This window comes from Melitaea cinxia, chromosome 3 (genome assembly GCF_905220565.1).
Source record: "Melitaea cinxia chromosome 3, ilMelCinx1.1, whole genome shotgun sequence".
Taxonomy (NCBI): domain Eukaryota; kingdom Metazoa; phylum Arthropoda; class Insecta; order Lepidoptera; family Nymphalidae; genus Melitaea; species Melitaea cinxia.
In genome coordinates, this window is record NC_059396.1 from 851,126 (window position 1) to 871,983 (window position 20,858).

At 37.4% G+C, this 20,858-nt stretch overlaps 1 protein-coding gene across 1 annotated transcript in view; it reads right to left on the reverse strand.

Annotated features, from left to right (window-relative positions):
• Window positions 1-4,466: 4,466 nt before the first annotated feature.
• LOC123669678 (girdin-like) overlaps window positions 4,467-20,858 on the reverse strand; it is a 31,957-nt gene continuing 15,565 nt past the window's right edge. The window contains exons 14-28 of the mRNA XM_045603269.1: window positions 16,474-16,596; window positions 14,173-14,238; window positions 13,712-13,789; window positions 13,165-13,305; window positions 12,985-13,059; window positions 11,949-12,026; window positions 10,746-10,811; window positions 10,381-10,491; window positions 10,022-10,121; window positions 9,530-9,648; window positions 8,275-8,426; window positions 6,878-7,015; window positions 5,882-6,236; window positions 4,955-5,071; window positions 4,467-4,586 (exon numbers count right to left, since the gene is read on the reverse strand). Of these exons, the coding sequence (XP_045459225.1) occupies window positions 4,467-4,586; window positions 4,955-5,071; window positions 5,882-6,236; window positions 6,878-7,015; window positions 8,275-8,426; window positions 9,530-9,648; window positions 10,022-10,121; window positions 10,381-10,491; window positions 10,746-10,811; window positions 11,949-12,026; window positions 12,985-13,059; window positions 13,165-13,305; window positions 13,712-13,789; window positions 14,173-14,238; window positions 16,474-16,596 (1,839 nt within the window). The remainder of the gene's footprint in view (window positions 4,587-4,954; window positions 5,072-5,881; window positions 6,237-6,877; window positions 7,016-8,274; window positions 8,427-9,529; window positions 9,649-10,021; window positions 10,122-10,380; window positions 10,492-10,745; window positions 10,812-11,948; window positions 12,027-12,984; window positions 13,060-13,164; window positions 13,306-13,711; window positions 13,790-14,172; window positions 14,239-16,473; window positions 16,597-20,858) is intronic.

Consider the following 20,858-nt stretch of genomic DNA (forward strand, 5'->3'; position numbering starts at 1 on the left):
TTATATTGCACTTTTTGCCCAGAGATTCGGCATAGCGATTCAACGTGGAAATGCTGCCAGCATTCTCGGCACATTTCCACGCGGAGATCATTTGTACCATAACTATCTGTAAATATTTAGTTCTTAAGTTGTAAATTGTAAATATGATAATGTAATTGTAAATATAATGTCTGAGAAAAAAAATATAATTTATTATTATGATTATATTACGCATTATTACAAAACAAATCAGATGACAGCTACACGAAGGATTGCGATCGAATGAATATACTTGCGCAAGTCATTGACTTGCTATTACTAGCGTATAGAGAAGTTATGACCAAACGAAAAACCTGTCGCATCTTGATGACAGGGGGGGGGGTGAGCTCCGGTCTGTTCTGCAGCGCTAAACCGAGCGACTGTTGTCTAATCAAATTGTCAAAACATGCAGCGCTAAGTCGCTTAGAGATTATATTTTTCTCGCGACCAAAACGTCGCAAGTGCCGTGAATATCATGGCGGTTACGCGTTTTGTTCAACGTATTGGAAGACTATCGGTACAAAGGCAGGCCACTTTGTAAACGTCTTCGGAAGAATAACAAAAACCGCCGTGTCTTTTAGTGTTATTAAGTTTGTCATTTGGAAGGTTACTCGTGGTTAAGGTATACTTCACATTTCAATGATTTAATTAGAAAACGGGACACATATCCTGAAATATATCCGTGAGTTGTGAAGCTTCTGTTGCATTTTCATTATTGACCATACTTGCAAAGATTTCACCATTTTTTTCAGTCCTTATATCAGATTCAAGCGCGCGTATCGACTCTAAAACCTCATATGCCTCCTCATCTACTCGGCTTAAGCTGGACGTCTTATCGATAATATTTGCGGACAATGAATTTAATATACTGAAATTATCTAAAGGAATGCAGTTCCCACTGAAAGGTGGTCGTTTTTTTATATGCAGTTCTTAATTGTAGTATAATAGGGTTGTTTTTGTATCCGCCATGTTTCCTGATTAATCTAAAAAAAGTTCCAAATGGTCCTGGTTTGACATTTAGTTAATAAGTTTTTCTTTCTTCCACTAAATAATTGTAAAGTGTCTTCGTTGATTATATACAGATTATGCCTCCGATAAATCCTGTTTTAGTTGAGGATTCCCCAATTTTATTTTTGGTGATACTCATTACGATTTTAGGATCATGCGGTTCTTTCTTTTGATGATTCTTTTGGTATGCGCGTGGTATTGCAGCTGAAGTATATATGAATTGACATCTAGGAAGGCTGTCTGAGTTGTTTTTTTTTTTGTCTATTGGACGCTTAAAACCATGAAATTTTCTGGAATTCATGACATCGAAAAAATTATTCATGATTGATATGAAGTTAACAGCAGCAAAAGAATCTTTTAATTTGCTTGATTTTAAAATGCCATCACAGAAGGTTATTGCTTTTGCAACACTCATACTCAGCAATTGCGTAGCAAGCTTCACTTTCATTATCTGTTTGCTGAAAGAAATGTGACGCTGTTTCAATTTATTAGCAAATCACAGACCTACTCACGTTGCTGGAGTTTGTTCAAATTGCTTAGCAGTTGCCACCTTATCTGTCCATTGTTTGGGGGGTACGAGGAATAGGTCGTAAAGTTCTTCACCCGCCATCGAAAAGGAAGGATCCTCCAATCAGACGGGTGTTGCGCCTGGTGGACTAACGCCCCAACGGTTGTTGTCGGGTTCTTGTATATATACTCAATCACTTTGATAGCGCGATGTAGGATACGTCAGTTTTTCTCTAGTTACGTAGTTCGTAGTCGCGCGATAGATGTCGCCACAATTATTTCCATCAAATATCAACCGTTTCCGTTCAAATGTGTTTCTGACTAATTTTGTTGTAGTGCAAGGGTCTAATAAAATGCACTCTTTTTTGACGTGGTGAGAAGGATGACGAAAATGGGACTATATTATTTAAATCAGTCAATTGACATCTCAAGATTTCAGCTGCCTTTAAATTTGTAGCACAACTATTGAGTGTGAGATTTGCCATCAGTCACGCCAACCTCATGACACTTTTGTAAACAAATTTTAATTAAACTGGCAATTTCTAATTTTCGTTTATAGAAACCAGCATAACTAAAGCTTGAGTTGCTGTTGTGTCCTCGTCTTCACGTATATTGTCGACCTGTCTGGGTAACTTCATTTATAAAATGATGACGCTCGGTAGCCATGTCTCTTCATTCCGATTTTTTTTTTGGTCAAATTTTATCCATGCTTCTCTTTTGCCACGATCAAGGCGTGGAAACAACGCACGGGGCGAAAAACTGGTTTGTCGCATCTGTTCCATACGCGAGTAACAATAGATCAATGACTTGTGCAAGTCTAAATTGATGTGTAAATATAAATTTTTGATATTTCTGCGATGTATACCAATATTCGGAAGATGTTCGCGAATTTTTAGTTTTTAATGTATTTGTAACACATTACATCACTTATAAAATGTATCGCGCCATGACTTGATGATAGTGGCTAATGGCGCAGCGATCTTTCTTCACTCTCCATACGAGATAAACAGACAACGAGATTGATCGACATAATTTACTTTAAGTTATCATACTGAAGAATATTTTTTTTATTTGTCGCGCCAATACTTAACTGTAATGACGCAATGTGACTCACGGTGCCACGCTCTCTCTCACTCTCTATACGAGAGAAAGAGACGGCGAGAATGAGTGAAAGCGTAGATTTAGAAACAAATAGAGCCGATGATCGGACGACCTTTCAGTATAGAGCGAGACACTGGGGGTTAGAGAGAGCGAAATAATTCGCGCAGTTTGTCTTAAACAGCAAATTAGTTTGCTCGTGGACATCACAAGAGAACTAATTTCCAATCACTAAAATAATGACGTGTCTAATATTTCATTATTTTTTTTAATTTTTTTTTTTTTATAAAAAGAATATGAGTTCTTAATAAAGACTTTGTGTTCAAATTGTGTTTTATTTAAAAAAAAAGCCATAGTTTATCAAAATTATTTATTTAAAGTATAAATACGACTAGTAAAACAAAACCGCTATAAATACAAATGCGTATCAGACTTTGTACAACATTATCATATTTTACAACTATATCATTGCTATCACACATATTTTACGTTTCCATAATATATTTATTTTAATTATTTTTTTCATACACCAAGGTCGGCAAACAAGCATACGGCTCACCTGATAGTAAGCGATTACCGTAGCTTATAGACACCTGCAACACCAGAAGCATCGCAAGCGCGTTGCCGACCCAATCCCCAATCCCTCCAGGAGCTCTGGTCACCTTACTCACCAACAGGAACACAATACTGCTTGAAAACAGTATTATTTAAATAAGTAAGGTCGAGCTGCTTCCCCAGTCGGGCTGCTCCATATTTTGTGCAGGAAATTTCCTACTGTGCCCTACATTATTTTAAATGTATTTGTTATATAGCAGTATATATTCTGTAAGTATAAATAACTATATAAGAGAGCACATTATTCTTTAAACACTTACTATTTAAAAAAGTTTTTTTTAAAGCCATAGACACGAGTTCACACTTAAGAATTTTTACATCTACATTTCACAATCCCTATCAACTTGTGTGATGGCAACAACGGTTGACTAGATATCAATATAAGACATTACGTAACGAACTAAACTAAATTTTTTAACTTTCGTCCTGACTTGTGACGTCATCGAGTAGTGACTAGATCCATCAAGGACTGGCTTGAATGACGCCGTACTTTAAATTTCCAATATATGGCGTCAGTTAAGTACCTACACCTGACATCACTCAATCGAAACCGCGAAACTGGTGTCAAATCAGAAACATTCAAACGGCCCAACACTTGCAACACATCAATAATATCTGTTGTGTTCATGACGTTTGTGAAAACACGATTCTGCCTAAATCTAGGTGTAGGTCGTACCCAAGTATCCACAAGCAGCGTCATCAGGAGTTTCTTTGTGACGTCATATCTCTCCTTATGTCGTATGTGTGACTTAACTAGACAGCATCTCGCGTGCGTAATTTATTCGCTCTAGTAGCTCCCTTGAAATAATCCTCATCGAGCAGTTTCTTAGAAAATAACCCCAACTTCTGCATAGTAGAACGTCATGCGAAGTCATCAAAAGCTTTACCTGTATTCGTATTTTCTTTTGAGCCACCGAATTTCTCCTCCTTATGCCACAGTAAAGCACCGTGACGTGACCGAGTGATCTGTGTCACTTTCCTGACCGTAGTGTCTGTCATACGACCTGCCCACAATTCCAGTATATTGGATAACCTCTTGTGAAGTCATCAAAAGTTTTTCCTGAAATCAAGATTTTTTTTTGCGACGCCAAATGACTCCTCGTATGTCAGACGTGACCGAGTGCTTAGTTGGACGTCACGAGACATGTTTCTGATTGTTTTCTTATGTTACACTAAAGCATTTCCCTCGTGACGTGGCCGTTGTTTTTTGGTGAGTGACGTCACGAATCATTTTCCTGAGTTTCTGTCATACGACGTCCCCAACGACGCTGTGCGGAGGAGAGTGCTTCGTGAGCGCGCTCCACTCGCTCCAGTAACTCGTCCGGACTGGACTCGTCGCGCTGAAGATAAATAAAGTATCAAAAAAATAAATGCCGTAATTACTGGACGAAGTCGACCAAATATAAAACATGATAGCTTTGATAACCTAGAGGAGAAACATAGTATTCATATCGCTTATCATTGACTGCTTAATAAAATATATTACCAGAACTGACTGGTATGACATCGATGACCGACCGCAGATCTTGCATCATGACGTCATTTATTTGGCAATGATAAAGGATCTATTGACAATCCAGTTTTTTAAATAATGGACTACTCCATACAAGCTTGCCCCACCAAAAGTACTGCAAATGTCGCAAAGCTGGCTTACCTTACTCACCACAAGAACAGAACACTTGTAGTACAGCAATGACACCAGACTCACCGAGTTAGCGTCAGTGTCGCGACACGCGTACAGCTCGCAACTCCGAGTGTCCGAGAGCGCGTCGTGTCGCGAGGGCCGCTGTACGGCAGCCGTGCGCGTCAGCGGACACTGACACGGCTAGTACATACAAGTACATTAGTATTATTAGATTGTCCCTTTTGAAGTAAAACTTCTTTGCGCACGCTTGACTTGGGGAGTGAGCTGGTGAATGCGTAACGAGAGCATTACGAAAAGTGTGATCGGGTGAGGCGAACGGAAGTTGAGAGGGATATATAAGTTAGTGAAGGTAGAGAAAGAGTTAAGTTTCGTATATTACTGTAGGGGCAACTAAAGGAGTTTTACTTCAGTCGTGTGGTCTAAAGCACCCTCTTTTTATTCTTAAATTTAGGATAGAAGATTAAACTAGAGATTTATAAGTGATCTTTATATTCCATGGGCAAAGAGAGCTATGCCCATTTCTCATTCTAGAAACCCAAAACGTTAGTGTTCCATTTTGTCTTAGTTCTCTTTTTCCCAACCCAAACTAGTTTAGAACAGACCGAACCATCTCCGATTTTTTGTACTAGGCTGGTATCAGACGATTAACAATAACAATCTAATTTTAATAAATAGAAAGTTTATATCAAATATAGGAATAGGCTTTAACTATAGTCCGGAAGTCAAGCACAATGTTTTTTCAAGATGCAAAACGTTTTTGAGGTCAATTTGTTAAACTTTTGAAATAACAAACGTCGTATTTACACTCGCCAAGATGAAATCGCATCAGGTCAATTAATGCTAGATAAATTTTAGGTAAATATCAAAACCAGAACTGATTCTAAGATCTAATGGACATGTCATCGACTCCAGATGAAGGATTGCAATGAATAGACATTTCCAATAGGCACTAGACACTAAATTTACGATAACCTTACTAAAAACACGTACCCTTTCAACACATAAAGGTTTCTTCCGTAGCAATCTTCTCGGCGGAGTGGGAGGTAGTGGACTGGCTGCATCACTCCCACTCGTCCGCAGATTGAGTCTCGAATACGCACATTTGGAACATCCTGTCGTCTCATTCGTACGTATGCTGCGATCGCTCCGTCTCATTCCCACTCGTGACTGATACTTAGAACAGTCTGTCTCGCTCGCACGCAAGCTACTATGATCGCTCTGTCTTGCTTCCGCTCGAGGCAGATACTTGGAACAGCATGGTTCGTTCTCGCTCACACTTGTACGTTCGTTTGATTGCAGTGATTGAATTATTCGTTCCTGTTCTTTTATTTTGTCTTCTTGCTCTCTGAAAATATTTCGTAATTTCATACCCATTTCTCACAAAATAGGTTAAAATAATGTGTTGAATTATAAACAGCAAATCTTCAAATGACATTGTGAACATTATTAATTTTCGTCCATTCTAAAAAGTTTTGTTCATACAATTTTGAAACATGTTTCAAAGACTTTATTTCGAAGATTACAAGTTGTCGTCTGTTGAACTGAGCAGTGGTGATGCAAAGCGGTGGAGCGCAGTGCAGTCCGGTTTGTTTTTTTTTTCGAACTGATTATTACTGTTGGCCCTACTGGCCTTTACGGCGGCACCGGTGACAGGGGCCGGGTACTATAGACACCGGCCGCGAAGGAAGATGTGGGCCCTTGGAGGGGGTGACGTCTCCTAGCGAGATCGCACCTCGGCTTAGAACATCGTCGGAGTGGGCAGTTCGATGCGGTGCGGTATAGTTTGGTATTGTGAGGTATGGGGCAAAGTGATACTGTGTGGGGCAATGTGGTATTGTGTGGGGCAGTTTGGAATTGTGTGGGGCAGAGTGGCTTTGTGTGGGGCAGTGTGGTATAGTGTGGGGCAGTTTGGAATTATGTGGGGCAATGGGGTATTGTGTGGAGCAGTTTGGAATTGTGTGGGGCAGTGTGGCATTGTGGGCTCACCTGCGGCGCGCGCGCTGCCTCACGAGCCAGCGGCGCAGCGCGGCGGTGGCTCGCTGCGCGTCCGCGCACAGCTCGGCGCCGCGCGCCTGCGCCTCGCCGAGTTGCGCCTGCAGCGCGGCGGCCGAGCGCGCCTTCTCTCTGCCGGCGCGCCGACATTATACGTTATACCCAGCGGCACATTTAGAAATAAAAAATACCACTACCGTGCTCGGATAAAGGCAGTCAACTTAAATATCTGAATCTGAAAAAATTTAGTTCAAAGCTATGTATTTACGCTTCAGCCTATGATATCCCACTACTGGGCATAGGCCTCTTTCCCCATGTAGGAGAACCGACACGTAGCTCAACCGACCACGCTGTTCCCCTATTCCTAAATGTATATATATATTCCCTAATATGAGTAGGTAACGATCGCTATCAGGTGTACTTGATAACAAGCGGGACGGATGAAATGTTTCTCATGTGCGGAGATCGAACTCGCAATCGCCACCGTAACAGCCAAAAACCAGTGCTGTGACCGTTGCGCCAACGCATCGTATTTATTAGACCATAAAAATTAGTGTACTTTTATTTTTATTTATTTATTTAATTAATTTATTTATTTATTTATTTATTCATTTATTTTCTTACATCTAATATTTATTCATCTTATATTTTAAAATTATAATAATAAAAAAATGTAATGGTATCAAAATTTAACAAAAGACACATGACGATGCGTTGGCGCAGCGTTCACAGCGCTGGATGCTGTCGATTACGGGTTCGGTCATCGCTCATAGTGAACCTTTGGATTAACCATATAGATGTCAAGCCGTGTGGCAGTAAAGAATATAGCCATCCCCTCTCTTCCCGTTGTAGTCGTAAGAGGCGGTTAAGGGATAACACAGTTCCACTACCACCTTGGAACTTAAAAAGCCGACCGATGGCGCCATAACCATCCACCTACTGGTTCTGAAATACACAGGCTTTACAGGTTTTTTTTTTTAGGCAGCAGCGTCTTTGGTGCGACAAAGCCAGCCCTGTGGTCACCAACGCGCCTGCCCAGCGTGGTGACTATGAGCAAAACACATGATTTCACAACATTTTTGGCGCGAACTTGTGGAGGCCTATGTTCAGCAGTAGACAGCAATTTGTTTGTGTGTGTGTGTGTGTGTGTGTGTGTGTATGTATATATAGATGTTTGCCGTAGTCTTGAAGTTTGACCTGATAAATTATGTGTTAAAACGTTAGTGTGAAGCGTCTTATAATCATTACTTCATATACATTTGTACATATTTATTTCATAAATAGGTATATCCGCCGGCTATTACATAAAATACAGGCATTGAGTTACCTAAGGAAAAATCACTCGTGTGATTCACCTATACTTAAAAAAAAGAGCATAACAATCACCCCACCTGTACAGTGTAGCGAGGTGTCGACAGTGCTCTCGTGCGCGTCTCAACTCATCATCCAGCTCCTGCATCCGACAGCGACTGTCTGCCAGTTGCTGGCGCCACCGCGACACTTGCACTGAGAGACACGACACCTCCTCACGGACCTGCTGGTTCTGAAATAAACGTCATATCGTGTTTTTTCATGCGATAGAGTGGCAAACAAGTATGGCTCATCTGATGCTAAGCTGTTACCGTAGTTTATAGACGCCTGCAACACCAGAAGCATCTGAAAATTGTTGCGGGCTTAAGCCCTGACCGTCCTCAAAAGCTCTGACCACCTTACTCACCACTAGAACACAACATAGGCTAATACTGGTAGGGCGCAGCAGGATATATTTTGCTCAAAATCTCAAGTAACCCAACTGGGGAAGTACCTCGACCTTACAGATCACAGCTCAATAACACCGCTCTAAAAAGCAGTGTTGTTTTCCTGCGGTGAGGAAAGTGACCAGAGCTCCTGGACAGTTTGAGGGTAGGGTCGGCAATGCGCTCGCTATACTCTTGGTATATAAACGGCCAAACGCTTACCATCTGAGTCATACCCTTAATTGCCACCCTAGTCCTATAAAAAATGAAATAGGCTTTTGTCTAATTTCAATAGTCTGTAAATGTCACGATCGGACGGAAAGTTGACCATTCGAATAAAACTCGAATTGTTTGTCTTTTAAGTCGTATTGATTTATCAGAAGTCGTAGATGGTACCATTCAACAGTTTTTTTTCTATAGCTAGGGGTGCAACTCAGCCGATAGTACCATCTAATGTTAGAAGGCTAACTATCTCTCGTTGTTTTTCGCCAATTCAGCGAATGTATTTGAATCTTGCCCTATCAATTTTATCTATTTGACTATTTGGAAAAAGCAATATTATACAGAATTACAGATAATAAACCATAAATTAAGTACAGTCATACACCCTGTAAAATTCAAACAAAGCTTCAACGTTTCATGTTACATTACAAAAAAAAAACAGTGTGCTTTAGACCACACGACTGAAGTAAAACTTCAGCACAATAGCACCTGCACTGTGTCTTAGATATACGAAACGTAACTGGCTATGAGAGAAAGAAAATGTATTCTCGCACCTCTCTCTCTTGCTCCGGTCACCTCGCCCGATCACACTTCTCATAAAGCTCTCAGCACGCATTCACCAGCTTACTACCAAAATCAAGTGTGTAAACAGAATATAAATTTCAGTTCCGTTCAAATAATAGCTTACCTCTTTTACAATAAGGTTCGTCCTGTGGAGCTCCTCCCGTAAATTCCTAATCGTCGCCTCTTGCGACTCAACCTTCTGCTCCGTCGCCAATAGTTCTAAAGTCTTATCGTTTAGCATATCTGCAAAACGTATATTCATTAGTACCTATTCTGAAACTTTTTGAGAAATCAAATAATGAGTTTATTTAATTGAAAGACGACCGCTCTGGTGTAGTGCTTGTGCCGTGTGGAGGCCTAAATACCTGCGGTCGAGGGTTCGACTTCCGCTCTCTGGGTGTCTACCCTTCTTAGTCTCCCCATCGTACCACTGAGAACGTGTAGATCTCTCAATCCCAGTTGTTATCGCAGACAACTTAGCAATTTTTACATATAGTTGAGAATATATCCGCCGACCCGTAGTGAAGCAGCGTGTTCCGACCCATTAAATTCATTTCGAATTTAAACAGATAATTCTGATCCCTGTACATTATCTGTTCACAAAATAAGTTATTACTTTCAAGTTGTTTAAGCTGTAAAGTCAGCGTGTCGCAAGCTGACCCTTGATCCCGCGTTCCTTTTTCCAACGCCGTGAACTGTTCTCTTATGCGATGCAGCTTAAAAAAAGAAAATACAAACTATTATTATAAGATACATGAAGCAGCAAACAAAATATTCCCGGTTAGTGTACAACCAAACGAAGCATAAACAAAAAAAGCAGAAAAAAAGTAAATATTGAATGCACAAAAGGAGGTTTTTTATTTTAAATCTAGCTCTACTCCCCTCCCTCCCTCTTTCCCCCTTTCTCTCTTCCTCTTTTCTTCGCTATCTCCTAAAATATTTATATATAAAATAAGCTAACTATAAAAATAGTACCTCCTTCTCTTTCTCCTCGATCTGCTTCTGATACTTCTGATCAATGTTCTCCTTGTCTTCTAACGCTAGTTCCAGCTCACTCACCTTCCTTTGTAAGTTATTTATCTGGATCTATAAAAATAGTTTCACAGTGAAAAGATCTTGGCCAATATAACGGAGTAAGTAACTTTAAAAACTCTCGGTTTTCGAACCTCTGTAAGATTTTTTTATATGGAACCGTATATCTAATACTAAAGTCCTTCCTTTTGATTATACTGATTAAAATATTTCTTATAATTTAGATTAGCGATTTGGCCAGACTTTAATTTAGCAGAAATTAAGTAAGCTACGGCCTTTACTAGAATTAAGCAAAAAGTAAACCATACCTCCATGGTTTCGCTTTTTTGCTTGAGTTTCTTATTTTCCTCTTCTAATCCGCAAATGCAGTCAGTCTGTAAGGGAGAAAATTTTCAATAATATGACAATTTTAACATTATAAGCTGTTATTTTTGTTATTAATTTAGTTAAAAAATAATAATACGAAAAAACAATTAACAACAAATAGTGTTTTCCAATCAATATGTTCGTGTCATTTACACACATTTAAGCCAAGCGATATTCCATTAAAAGTTTTAAACTCTAGCCAACTCCAATAACAGAAAAAAAGGTTAAAAGAAAAGGGAGGAAAATCAATAAATAATATAAATATTAGTTATCAAAGTAGGTTTATATTCGTTAGGTATAACATGCACAAAACAATCATCTCAAACTTTTTTTTTATGTCACTAGGTCGGCAAACAAGCGTACGGCTCACCTGATGGTAAGCGATTACCGTAGCTTATAGACGCCTGCAACACCAGAAGCATCGCAAGCGCGTTGCCGATCCAATCCCCAATCCCCCCAGGAGCTCTGGTCACCTTACTCACCAACAGGAACACAATACTGCTTGAAAACAGTACTATTTAGCTGTTAACAGTATTATTTAGCTGTGATCTTCTGTAAGGTCGAGACCCCTATACCCCAGTCGGGCTGCTCCATATTTTGAGCAGGAAATTCCTGCTGTGCCCTACCTCAGTTAAAGACAACTCTCAGACCCCAGTATGAATAAAATCTTATACATATAAGCGTCCTGAAATGAGCACAACACAAAACAAAAGCTCTGAACGCAAAATATCATTTTCCAAGTTTGGTTATTTATATTTTTTTTTATAAGTTATACAATCACTCATCAGAGCACAGGCATATCCTGCTCAAAATCTGGAGCAACCCGACTGGGTAAGTAGCTTGATCTTACAGATGATCATAGCTAAATAATTTTGCTTTCAAGCAGTGATGTGTCCCTGTGATGAGTAGGATGACCAGAGCTCCTGGGGAGAGTCACCTGGGGGTAGAGTCAGTAACACGCTTGCTATGCTTCTGGTGTTGCAGGCGTCTATAAGTTACGGTGATCGAATACTATCAAGTGAGCCGTACGCTTATGTATAAATAATAATAATTAGAAAACAGTTTGAGATCGTTAACAGAACTATTTATTTGGTTAGGTATCATGCACTCATTTAACACAGAAATCAATAAGTCTCGATGTATACCCGCAAGAGATCTTGCAGACGAAGCAGCTGGTCCGCAATGTCACGTAAATCAGCCACTGGCTCGCTTTCCCACACACCCTGGTGTCAATAAAACGACTTATTTTATATTTATATTTTATTTTATTAGGTTTTATAATGTGAAATATTAATTAATAGAATGAATAAAATGGCCTTATAAAAGTTGAAATTTTGTGCTATTTTTCCGCTATATTATATCATTTTTAATTAATATAAATTTTTTTTATCCTAATTACATCAATGAAAATATGTTCGCTGAACTTTATTTTCTAACCCGCAATACCAATAAAATCCGCAAATAACCTGAAAAAGTAACGGATTATTTTTGTCAATAGCAAAATGTTTTATATATTATAAAATGTTTAAATATTTATAAATATGCAAACAGATTATACTACATAATATATAAAAGACCGATTCTACTATTACATCCTGCTACAAAAAATAATCTAATAAAATGACTTCTTTGATTGTTGATATTTGACAAAAAAATGTGAGTGTGGATATTCTACTAAACTTTTTATTTGACAATGACAATAACGCCTAGTCAATGTTTTCTTCGTGTATTAAGCCCCTTTTGATGTATGATATTAGAACAGGAACTAATGCACAATGGTTACAATTTCACACTAAAACGATGATTGCTATCGACGATGAATCATTCCAGCCTATCGCAGTCCACTGCTGGACACAGGACTCCACAAGTTCGCGTAAAAAATGCGTGAACTCATGTGTGTTGCCCATAGTCAACACGCTGGGCAGGCGGGTTGGTGACCGCAGTGCTGGCTCTGTCGCACCTAAGACGCTGCTGCCCGTCTTCGGCCGGTGTTTTAAAGCCAACGGCTAGATTGGTATCCCGCCATCGGTCGGCTTCTTAACTTCCAAGGTGGTAATGGAACCTTGTTATCCCTTAGTCGCCTCTTACGACAACCACGGGAAGAGAGGGGGTGGCTATATTCTTTGGTGCCGTAGCCACACAGCATCGACGATGAACGCAAATATCAATTATTATGAATACCGAGTCATTATTCGTTGAGCTGTTTAAGAAGTTCGTTATTTCCATTTTCAGGTTTTCCACTTCCATAGCAATGTCCTGAAACAGATGTCTTAAATTGTATTTTCTAAATATTTAATTGTTAACTTCTTCATTTTATATACTGTTCGCGTGTGTGTGTTTATGAATGTATGTTTTAATTACCTCGTAACGCTCAATCGAGCTTTTCTGTGTCTTTAACGTGTTCTGTAAGAAGTCGATCTGGTCGGACTTCTGTCTGTCCACGAGCCTCATGTCCAAGTACGACCTCCTTAACATCGCTATCAACTCTTCCTGTTTGGCTGTCTAATTACAATTATAATGAAATATTAATATTATTTTGTAGCAAAAAATATAATCATACTTTTTTTTTTTACTCGGTCGCTGCTGGGCAGAGCGAATACTTTTAGTTTTTTTTTTTTTTTTTCAACCACTGACCAGGTCATAAATCGTAATAATATAGCTGTGAATTATTTTATGGGTTGATGCCCAAAAATAATACAAACTCAACATCTAGGCCACAATCTATAGACCTTTGCAAATGCTGGTCATGGATTGGAATCGAACTGAACATAAAAACCACCTTCTGTGATCACAATGCCAACGTATCGTCAAAAGTTGTAGTATCAACTTAAAATGCTTTGAAAGGAAATAGTGTGAAAATAAGTTTTACGGAAATGATTAAATTCAATAACTATTCTAGTCTACTAACCTCATAGAAGCACTCCCTATAGAGTTCTTCGATCACGCACAAGTTGTCGCGAAGCGTTTTCACGATCTTCGACTCATCCTACAATGTTCGGACAATTTTGCACATTTGTATAAAAAACACGACAAAAAAAAAACGAAAATTCTTTTTTTTTATATTACTTCTTTTTGTCCATTGTTATTGTAAAAGAATCTTGTTATATTAGTAGTTCACTTAATATAATTTAATATAATATGTAGTTATACGATCATATTTATATCTCATCATAAAGTAAATTAAACTTTTTAAAAATATATGTTGAGTTCCAATTTCAAATGTATAATTTTTTTTTAAAGTCAAATAATATTTTTCTATTTATTTAAAAATCATAAATATAGCGTAATAATAAAAATGTATGTAACTCAACTGGTGTATAAAATACAATATTACTAAAAGTAAATGAAAACAAATCAAAGGCTATGTACCTGTACTGTCGCGGATACATCCTTCATGTCCACGTGATTGCCGTCCGCTGAACTACGCACCAGCAACTATTGTATGGCAAATAACATAAATACAGTAAATCTTACACCAATTGTTTGGTAAATATCTTGATGTTGGTACTTTTTATTAGAAATTAGGAATTTGATAATTATTAATTATAGTTAATTGCACTAAAAGATAAAGGAATATTAATAGCGCATAATACGGTTTTATTGTACAAAGGCAGCAAACAAGAGTACGGTCTGCCTGATTGGAAGGTACTGTAGTCTATGGATGCCAACCCTGTTGTCGACCCACCCCAGGAGTTCTGGCTGCCTTTCTCACCACAGGAATACAACATTGAGAGCAATTTTATTAATCTGTGGTCATCCGTAAGGTAATTCCTCAGTCAGGCTGTCCTAAATTAAATTATGAACAAGATAATGAATGCTGTGCCCTACCTCCGTAAATTTGTATTCTATTTTTAACCGACTTCAAAAAAAGGAGGAGGTTACTCAATTCGACCATATATATATATATTTATTTATGTATGTTCGGGGATAACTCCTTCGTTTATGAACCGATTTTGATAACTCTTTTTTTGTTCGAAAGTAGATATCCCTAGTTTGGTACCATGATAAGGAAACCAGGATCTGATGATGGGATCCCAGAAAAATCGGGGGGAAACTCTCGAAAATCCGCATAGCTTTTTACTGAGTGTACCAATTTTGATGATTTTTAATTTAATCAAAAGCCGATGTTTATCATGTGTTCACATTTAAATTTCATCGAGATCTGATTACAACTTTTGGAGTAATCTTTGATAACGCGTATTTACTTGACTATTTTTTCGTCTACCTACGTTGTATTACTTGTCGATATAATTGAAGTCGGTTTTTCTTCGTTTGCCTGCAAACACAATTATTACCAATTTCACTAAAAATTTTAGACAAATAATAATAATCTTTATTGGACACAATCATAATTCATACAATAAATAGATTACCCTGACTCCTGCACTAGTATGTAGTATACTGTGTCGCAGAAGCCAGTATCCTCCCCTTGATTACATGTCATAACAAGTTATGCCCTTAACAATTAATTATTATTAATTTAATGTTACAAAAAAACTAATATTATATTATAAAAATTGAAAACTAAAAGTGGAAAACATGTAATAACGCCTTCTAACGAAAGATTTGTCAGCTTTGACTTTACAAAAAAAAAAACATACATGAAAGCGAGTATTCGATACTGTTACTTTTACTATTTATTTCCTCAAACACAGACACACTAATCAACTTTTATTATTTTTAGATGTACGCGTTAAAAGCTTATTATTTTTAGGACAAGTCGATCGAGGACGGGTATATCCAAAGGGGACAGACTGAAGAATTTACGTTTACTGCAGCCGATGTAAGATGTAAACAGTATATGAAAAATAATATTACTGCCAAAATACTTTTGAAGTAAAACTCCTTTACGCACGCTTTATTTCGGGAGTAAGCTGGTGAATGCGTGATGAGAGCGTTACGAAAAGCGTGATCGGGCGAGGCGAACGGAAGTTGGGAGGGAGATATAAGTTAGATGAAGCTAAAGAAGTTTTACTTTAGTCGTGTGATCTAACGCATAAACTTTTTTTTATTTGAGGGATTGCCGTTTTGTCTTTAATTTAATGATGCTCTTGCCTTCGACCTCAATGCGATATATATTACTAAAATCAATAGCTATGGAAGTAGTTGTAATCTTAGGATAACACATTGACTAGATAATCCCGGAGTAATAAGCGTGTGGATGGAATATACGGTCTAATCCCGGATGCAGTCACTGAAGACTAAAATAAAACTTTATTTTTTATAACCACAATTTAGTTACTAACATTAAATTCAACTATTGTAGCTCGCTTCAGCCTGTAATATCCCACTACTGGGCATAGGCCTCTTTCCCATGTAGGAGAAGGATCGGAGCTTAATCCACCACGCTGCTCCAATGCGGGTTGGCGGATATATTCCCTACTATGAGTAACGATCGCTATCAGATGTACATGATAACAATCGGGACGGACGGCTAAAAGTGCTCTCCGAGGCACGGTGGGGAGACCCACAAGGACTGCAAAAACACCCAGACCACGGCAAACACCTGTATGGCCAATACAAATGTTTGTCATGTGCGGGGATCGAACCCGCAACCGCCAGCGCAACAGGTACAATCCATGGCTGTGACCGTTGCGCCAACGCGGCGTCACGGTATCACCATTGTATTTAAACTTAAATTTAAAAACCAGTAATCCTTATGTAACTTACAGGGTTTGTCTGCTGCTCTTGGTGAATCATGTTCTGAGTTTTGGAAGCGAGAGCGGCAATGCGCGCTTCAGCTAGCGATAGACTCTCTTCCTGTATTCGTATCGTCTCCTCCTTGTTCTTCAACTGACAATAAAATTAACAGTTGGCATTAAATAATCAGTTTTTACAACCATAAGGCCCAATGTATAGATGAGAATAAAAAAAGAAAAATTTATTCGGGGCATGACTTATTTCAAGAGCCAAATTATTCGTCCTTAAAATTATAGAAGTTACAGAGAAAATTAGAAGTAAGCTTACGACAGTCCTAATAAAGAATGAAAGAATAGTTACAAAACATTTAAACAACGCAATAAACGCAATAACTTGCAATCCTTCCTATCACAGACGTATGAAATCTTATTTAGCATTACCATGTCGGTTGCTCTAGCCAATTAAGCAATGGAACGATGTACCCGCTAGATCGAAATTTTTGATATGAATATTTTATATAGCTTAATTGGCTAGAGCACCGACACGGTCAGTCGGAGATACAGGTTCGATCCCCGTTGGAACTGTCGATTTTTGATATAATGTTAAAAAATGTTTAGAATTTCCTAATGTGTGGGTAACACAAAAATAAAATCGTACAAATTAAAAATAGCATGGCGTCGTCTCCTGTCAAAGATTTTCATCGTAATATGAAACTTTGAATAGTTACGGGTTTCTGTAAAGAACTCACTATAAACGGCGCCACGGTTGCTAAGACCGAATATAAAATCTTCATATCAAAAATTTCTATCTAGCGGATACATCGTTCCATAGCTTAATTAGCTAGAGCAACCGACACGGTCAGTCGGAGATACAGATTCGATCCCCGCTAGAACGGTCGATTTTTGATATGATATTAAAAAATGTTTTAGAATATTGTTCCTATTTGTAAAACCACAGATGAAGATGTATTTTATTGTTTTTTATATTTGTCTAAATATATCTTACACCTCGCCAGCCACCCTTAATTAAAGTCACAACAGAACAGTCAAAACATATCAACATTGAATAAGATTTCTAAGAAAACCGTATCTATTAACAAAGAGTGAAATACAAGTCAACGACACCTGTCTCCTAACATCCGGTCCGTGACGAATGTTTGAGCAACACTCGCAACGACTCGCGGGGCAATCAATGGGTTAAAAATAAATCGTAAACAAAGTCGTTCTAATTTCAGACTCGTCATTGATATTATCCTTAATTTAATTGTATGGCCACATATGTTATATAAACTTTATGTGAATGTAGGTATGTTTCTAGGGTTGTTGATAAAGCTGCCAGATAGACCATGCCCTATAGTTAAAAGTGTGACTTCATCTTCCATTTCTATTCGCAACAAGTGAGTCCAAAAAATATAGTTCAATCGTTGGTATGAAACATGCTCTAAGACTTTATTCCTTAAGACCTCGTTCTCCTTCTGCTGATAACACCTATCAGTACAGTAGAAGAGAGTCTATGTATTTTACCAAAAGATTTAAAAGAAAATAGTAATAATAAAAAAATCCGTCAGCGCGGACCACGTCCGAGATTTACTAGTCAGTCACAGACCTGTCAATTTGTATTTCGAATAATACAGCACCTGGAAAGGCATGGATATTTTAGAGCCCGTGGATATTAATTTTAAATTAAAGAAAAAAAAATGATTAAAGTATACGTAGTAGAACGAACAATTTTTTTTTCTCGTCTGAATTTTTGACCTTGTATAATTTCCTACCATACCTCGGGGGAACGTATTCTAATCTCTACTGAACAAACACAGCAGATCAAATTCCAGCGGTTCTCATTATCACTTTTATCCTTTAGAAGGAATCTAATTTTAATTTTGAGATAAAAAGTAGGCAATATTTTCAATCATCCGCGACCAAGGTGCAGACAAACAGGCAGAATTATAGAAACAGTTTCAGTATAGACAATAAAGTAAACAGCAAACATTGATTTAAAAAAAAAAAACCTTTATATATCAATACCAGCAAATGAAAAAATCCAAATATCTTTAGGGCCTGTTTCGCCTATTGTGGATAACGCTATTTGACGGATGACAGTATCCGACAGTAAATAGTTTTTGATTCATTTTTCTTTTTAACCGACTTCCAAAAAAGGAGGAGGTTCTCAATTCGACTATATTTTTTTTTTTTTTTTTAATGTATGTTACATCAGAACTTTTGACTAGGTGGAGCGATTTCGACAAATTTTCTTTTAATCGAAAGGTGGTGTGTGCCAATTGGTCCCATTTAAATTTATTTGAGATCTAACAACTACTTTTTGAGCTATATCTAATAATGCGTTTTTACTTTACGCTTTTTTTGTCGACCTACGTTGTATTATACCGCATAACTTTTTACTGGATGTACCGATTTTGATAATTCTTTTTTTGTCGGAAAGGGGATATCCCTGGTTTAGTACCATGATAAGGAAACCAGGATCTGATGATGGAATCCTAGAGAAATCGAGGAAACTTCTTGAAAATCCGCAATAACTTTTTACTGGGTGTACTGATTTTAATAATTTTTAGTTTAATCGAAAGCTGATGTTTGTCATGTGGTCACATATAAATTTTATTGAGATTTGATAAATACTTTTTGAGTAATCTTTGATAACGCGCAGTTACTTGACTATTTTTTCGTCGATCTACGTTGTACTACTCGTCGATGTAATCGAAGTCGGTTTTTTTTCGTTTGCGAGCAAACACAATTATTTACCATCGAATTCTACAATATTTATGAGATATTTCTATTCGCCTATCTTAAAGTTGCAGTTTATCAATTAAGAAGAAACAGTTCCTACTGGCCTATTCTACCTCCCGCTGTCAAAGTCTATTTGTATGATTCTCCGTCAAATGCGCTATTTACTATCTACAACTGGTGAAACACGTACTTGTTACATTGGAAACATTGGAAACTGCTAGGTTCAATCTATCTATTTTAGGACGCAAGGATAGATATAGAGGTAAAAAGTACAGATACATTGAAAACGATATTTTCAGCAGTATAAATAATCCCCTTTCTATTTTCAGACGAAAGTTAATCCACAGCGTTCCTTTAATCTTTACTAATGACCGATTAATGAAACGAACACGAGATACTCGAAAGGGTTGATTGTATCAGCACTGAAGTGGTTTATTCATAACTAGCTGACCCGGCGAACTTCGTATCGCCTAACACAAACTTTATCGTATGGTATTTAAGTTCAAATTGACTTTTAAGTATTATCACAAATCTTTTGTATGGGAGTATAGAAAAGTGTTGTTTTTAGACTTTTTCAGGAAATTTAAATTTTTTTTTTTTAATTTTTCTCTCCGTAAGAACCATCCTCGTACTTCAAGGAATATTTTAAAAAAAGAATTAGCGAAATCGGTCCAACCGTTCTCGAGTTTTGCGCTTAGCAACACATTCAGCGACTCATTTTTATATTATAGATGTTGGGTATTTCGTAAAACTGTTTTGTATAAATAATAATTTACAATTTTTTATCTATAATAGTAATTAGAATTTAAAGATCGATATCAGTTATCTTCTAACAAGTCTTGTCATAATCACTCGACCCAGAATCGCTAAACATGCATACATTTACGCGGAAACGTCAGGCATATAAAGCGTCCAATAAACCGCGATAAAATCCGAAAAATTTGTTTCATTATAATGAGGAACATCTGCGTAAAGATTAGAAAACAATATACATAAATTTTTCTTCCATATATCTAATTGATATACTATGGCAAATAAACATTATTTATACGCATCGTTCACGGACCACGTAGCTCCAAAATAGGCACGACTGGAATTCACACCTTCAGATCGACTGTCTAAATAGGCACAAAGAAGGCTTACTAGTCTAAGAAAAAGATTAATGAAATTACGATACAAATAACTCAATAGGATTCCGATAGATGGCGCAAAAAAACGTAACGAGATCATTAGTTCAGTAAATTTAACTCCTCATATTTATTTCAATTAATAAATAATAATAAATAATACATACTCTTTATTGTACACCACAAAGAAACATTACAACAAAAGTGATACATGAAAAGAAAGATGTACAAAGGCGGTCTTATCGCTAAGAGCGATTTTTTCCAGACAACCTTTGGGCATAGGACATAGCGAAGAAAAAGAGAAACGGTAGGAAGTGTACAAACAGTTGATACAGAATTGGCATATAGTTAACAAGCAGTATGATATTAACAGAAGTAAATATACATACATATACACACAATATACATACACATACACATACACAAATAAATATATACATATATACTACATAAAATCGATTCCTAAAGGATTAAACTCAAAAACTATGTATATTTCGATAAGAACTTGTTTCAATGTTTTAAAACACAAGGTTACCTTTCTAGGTCT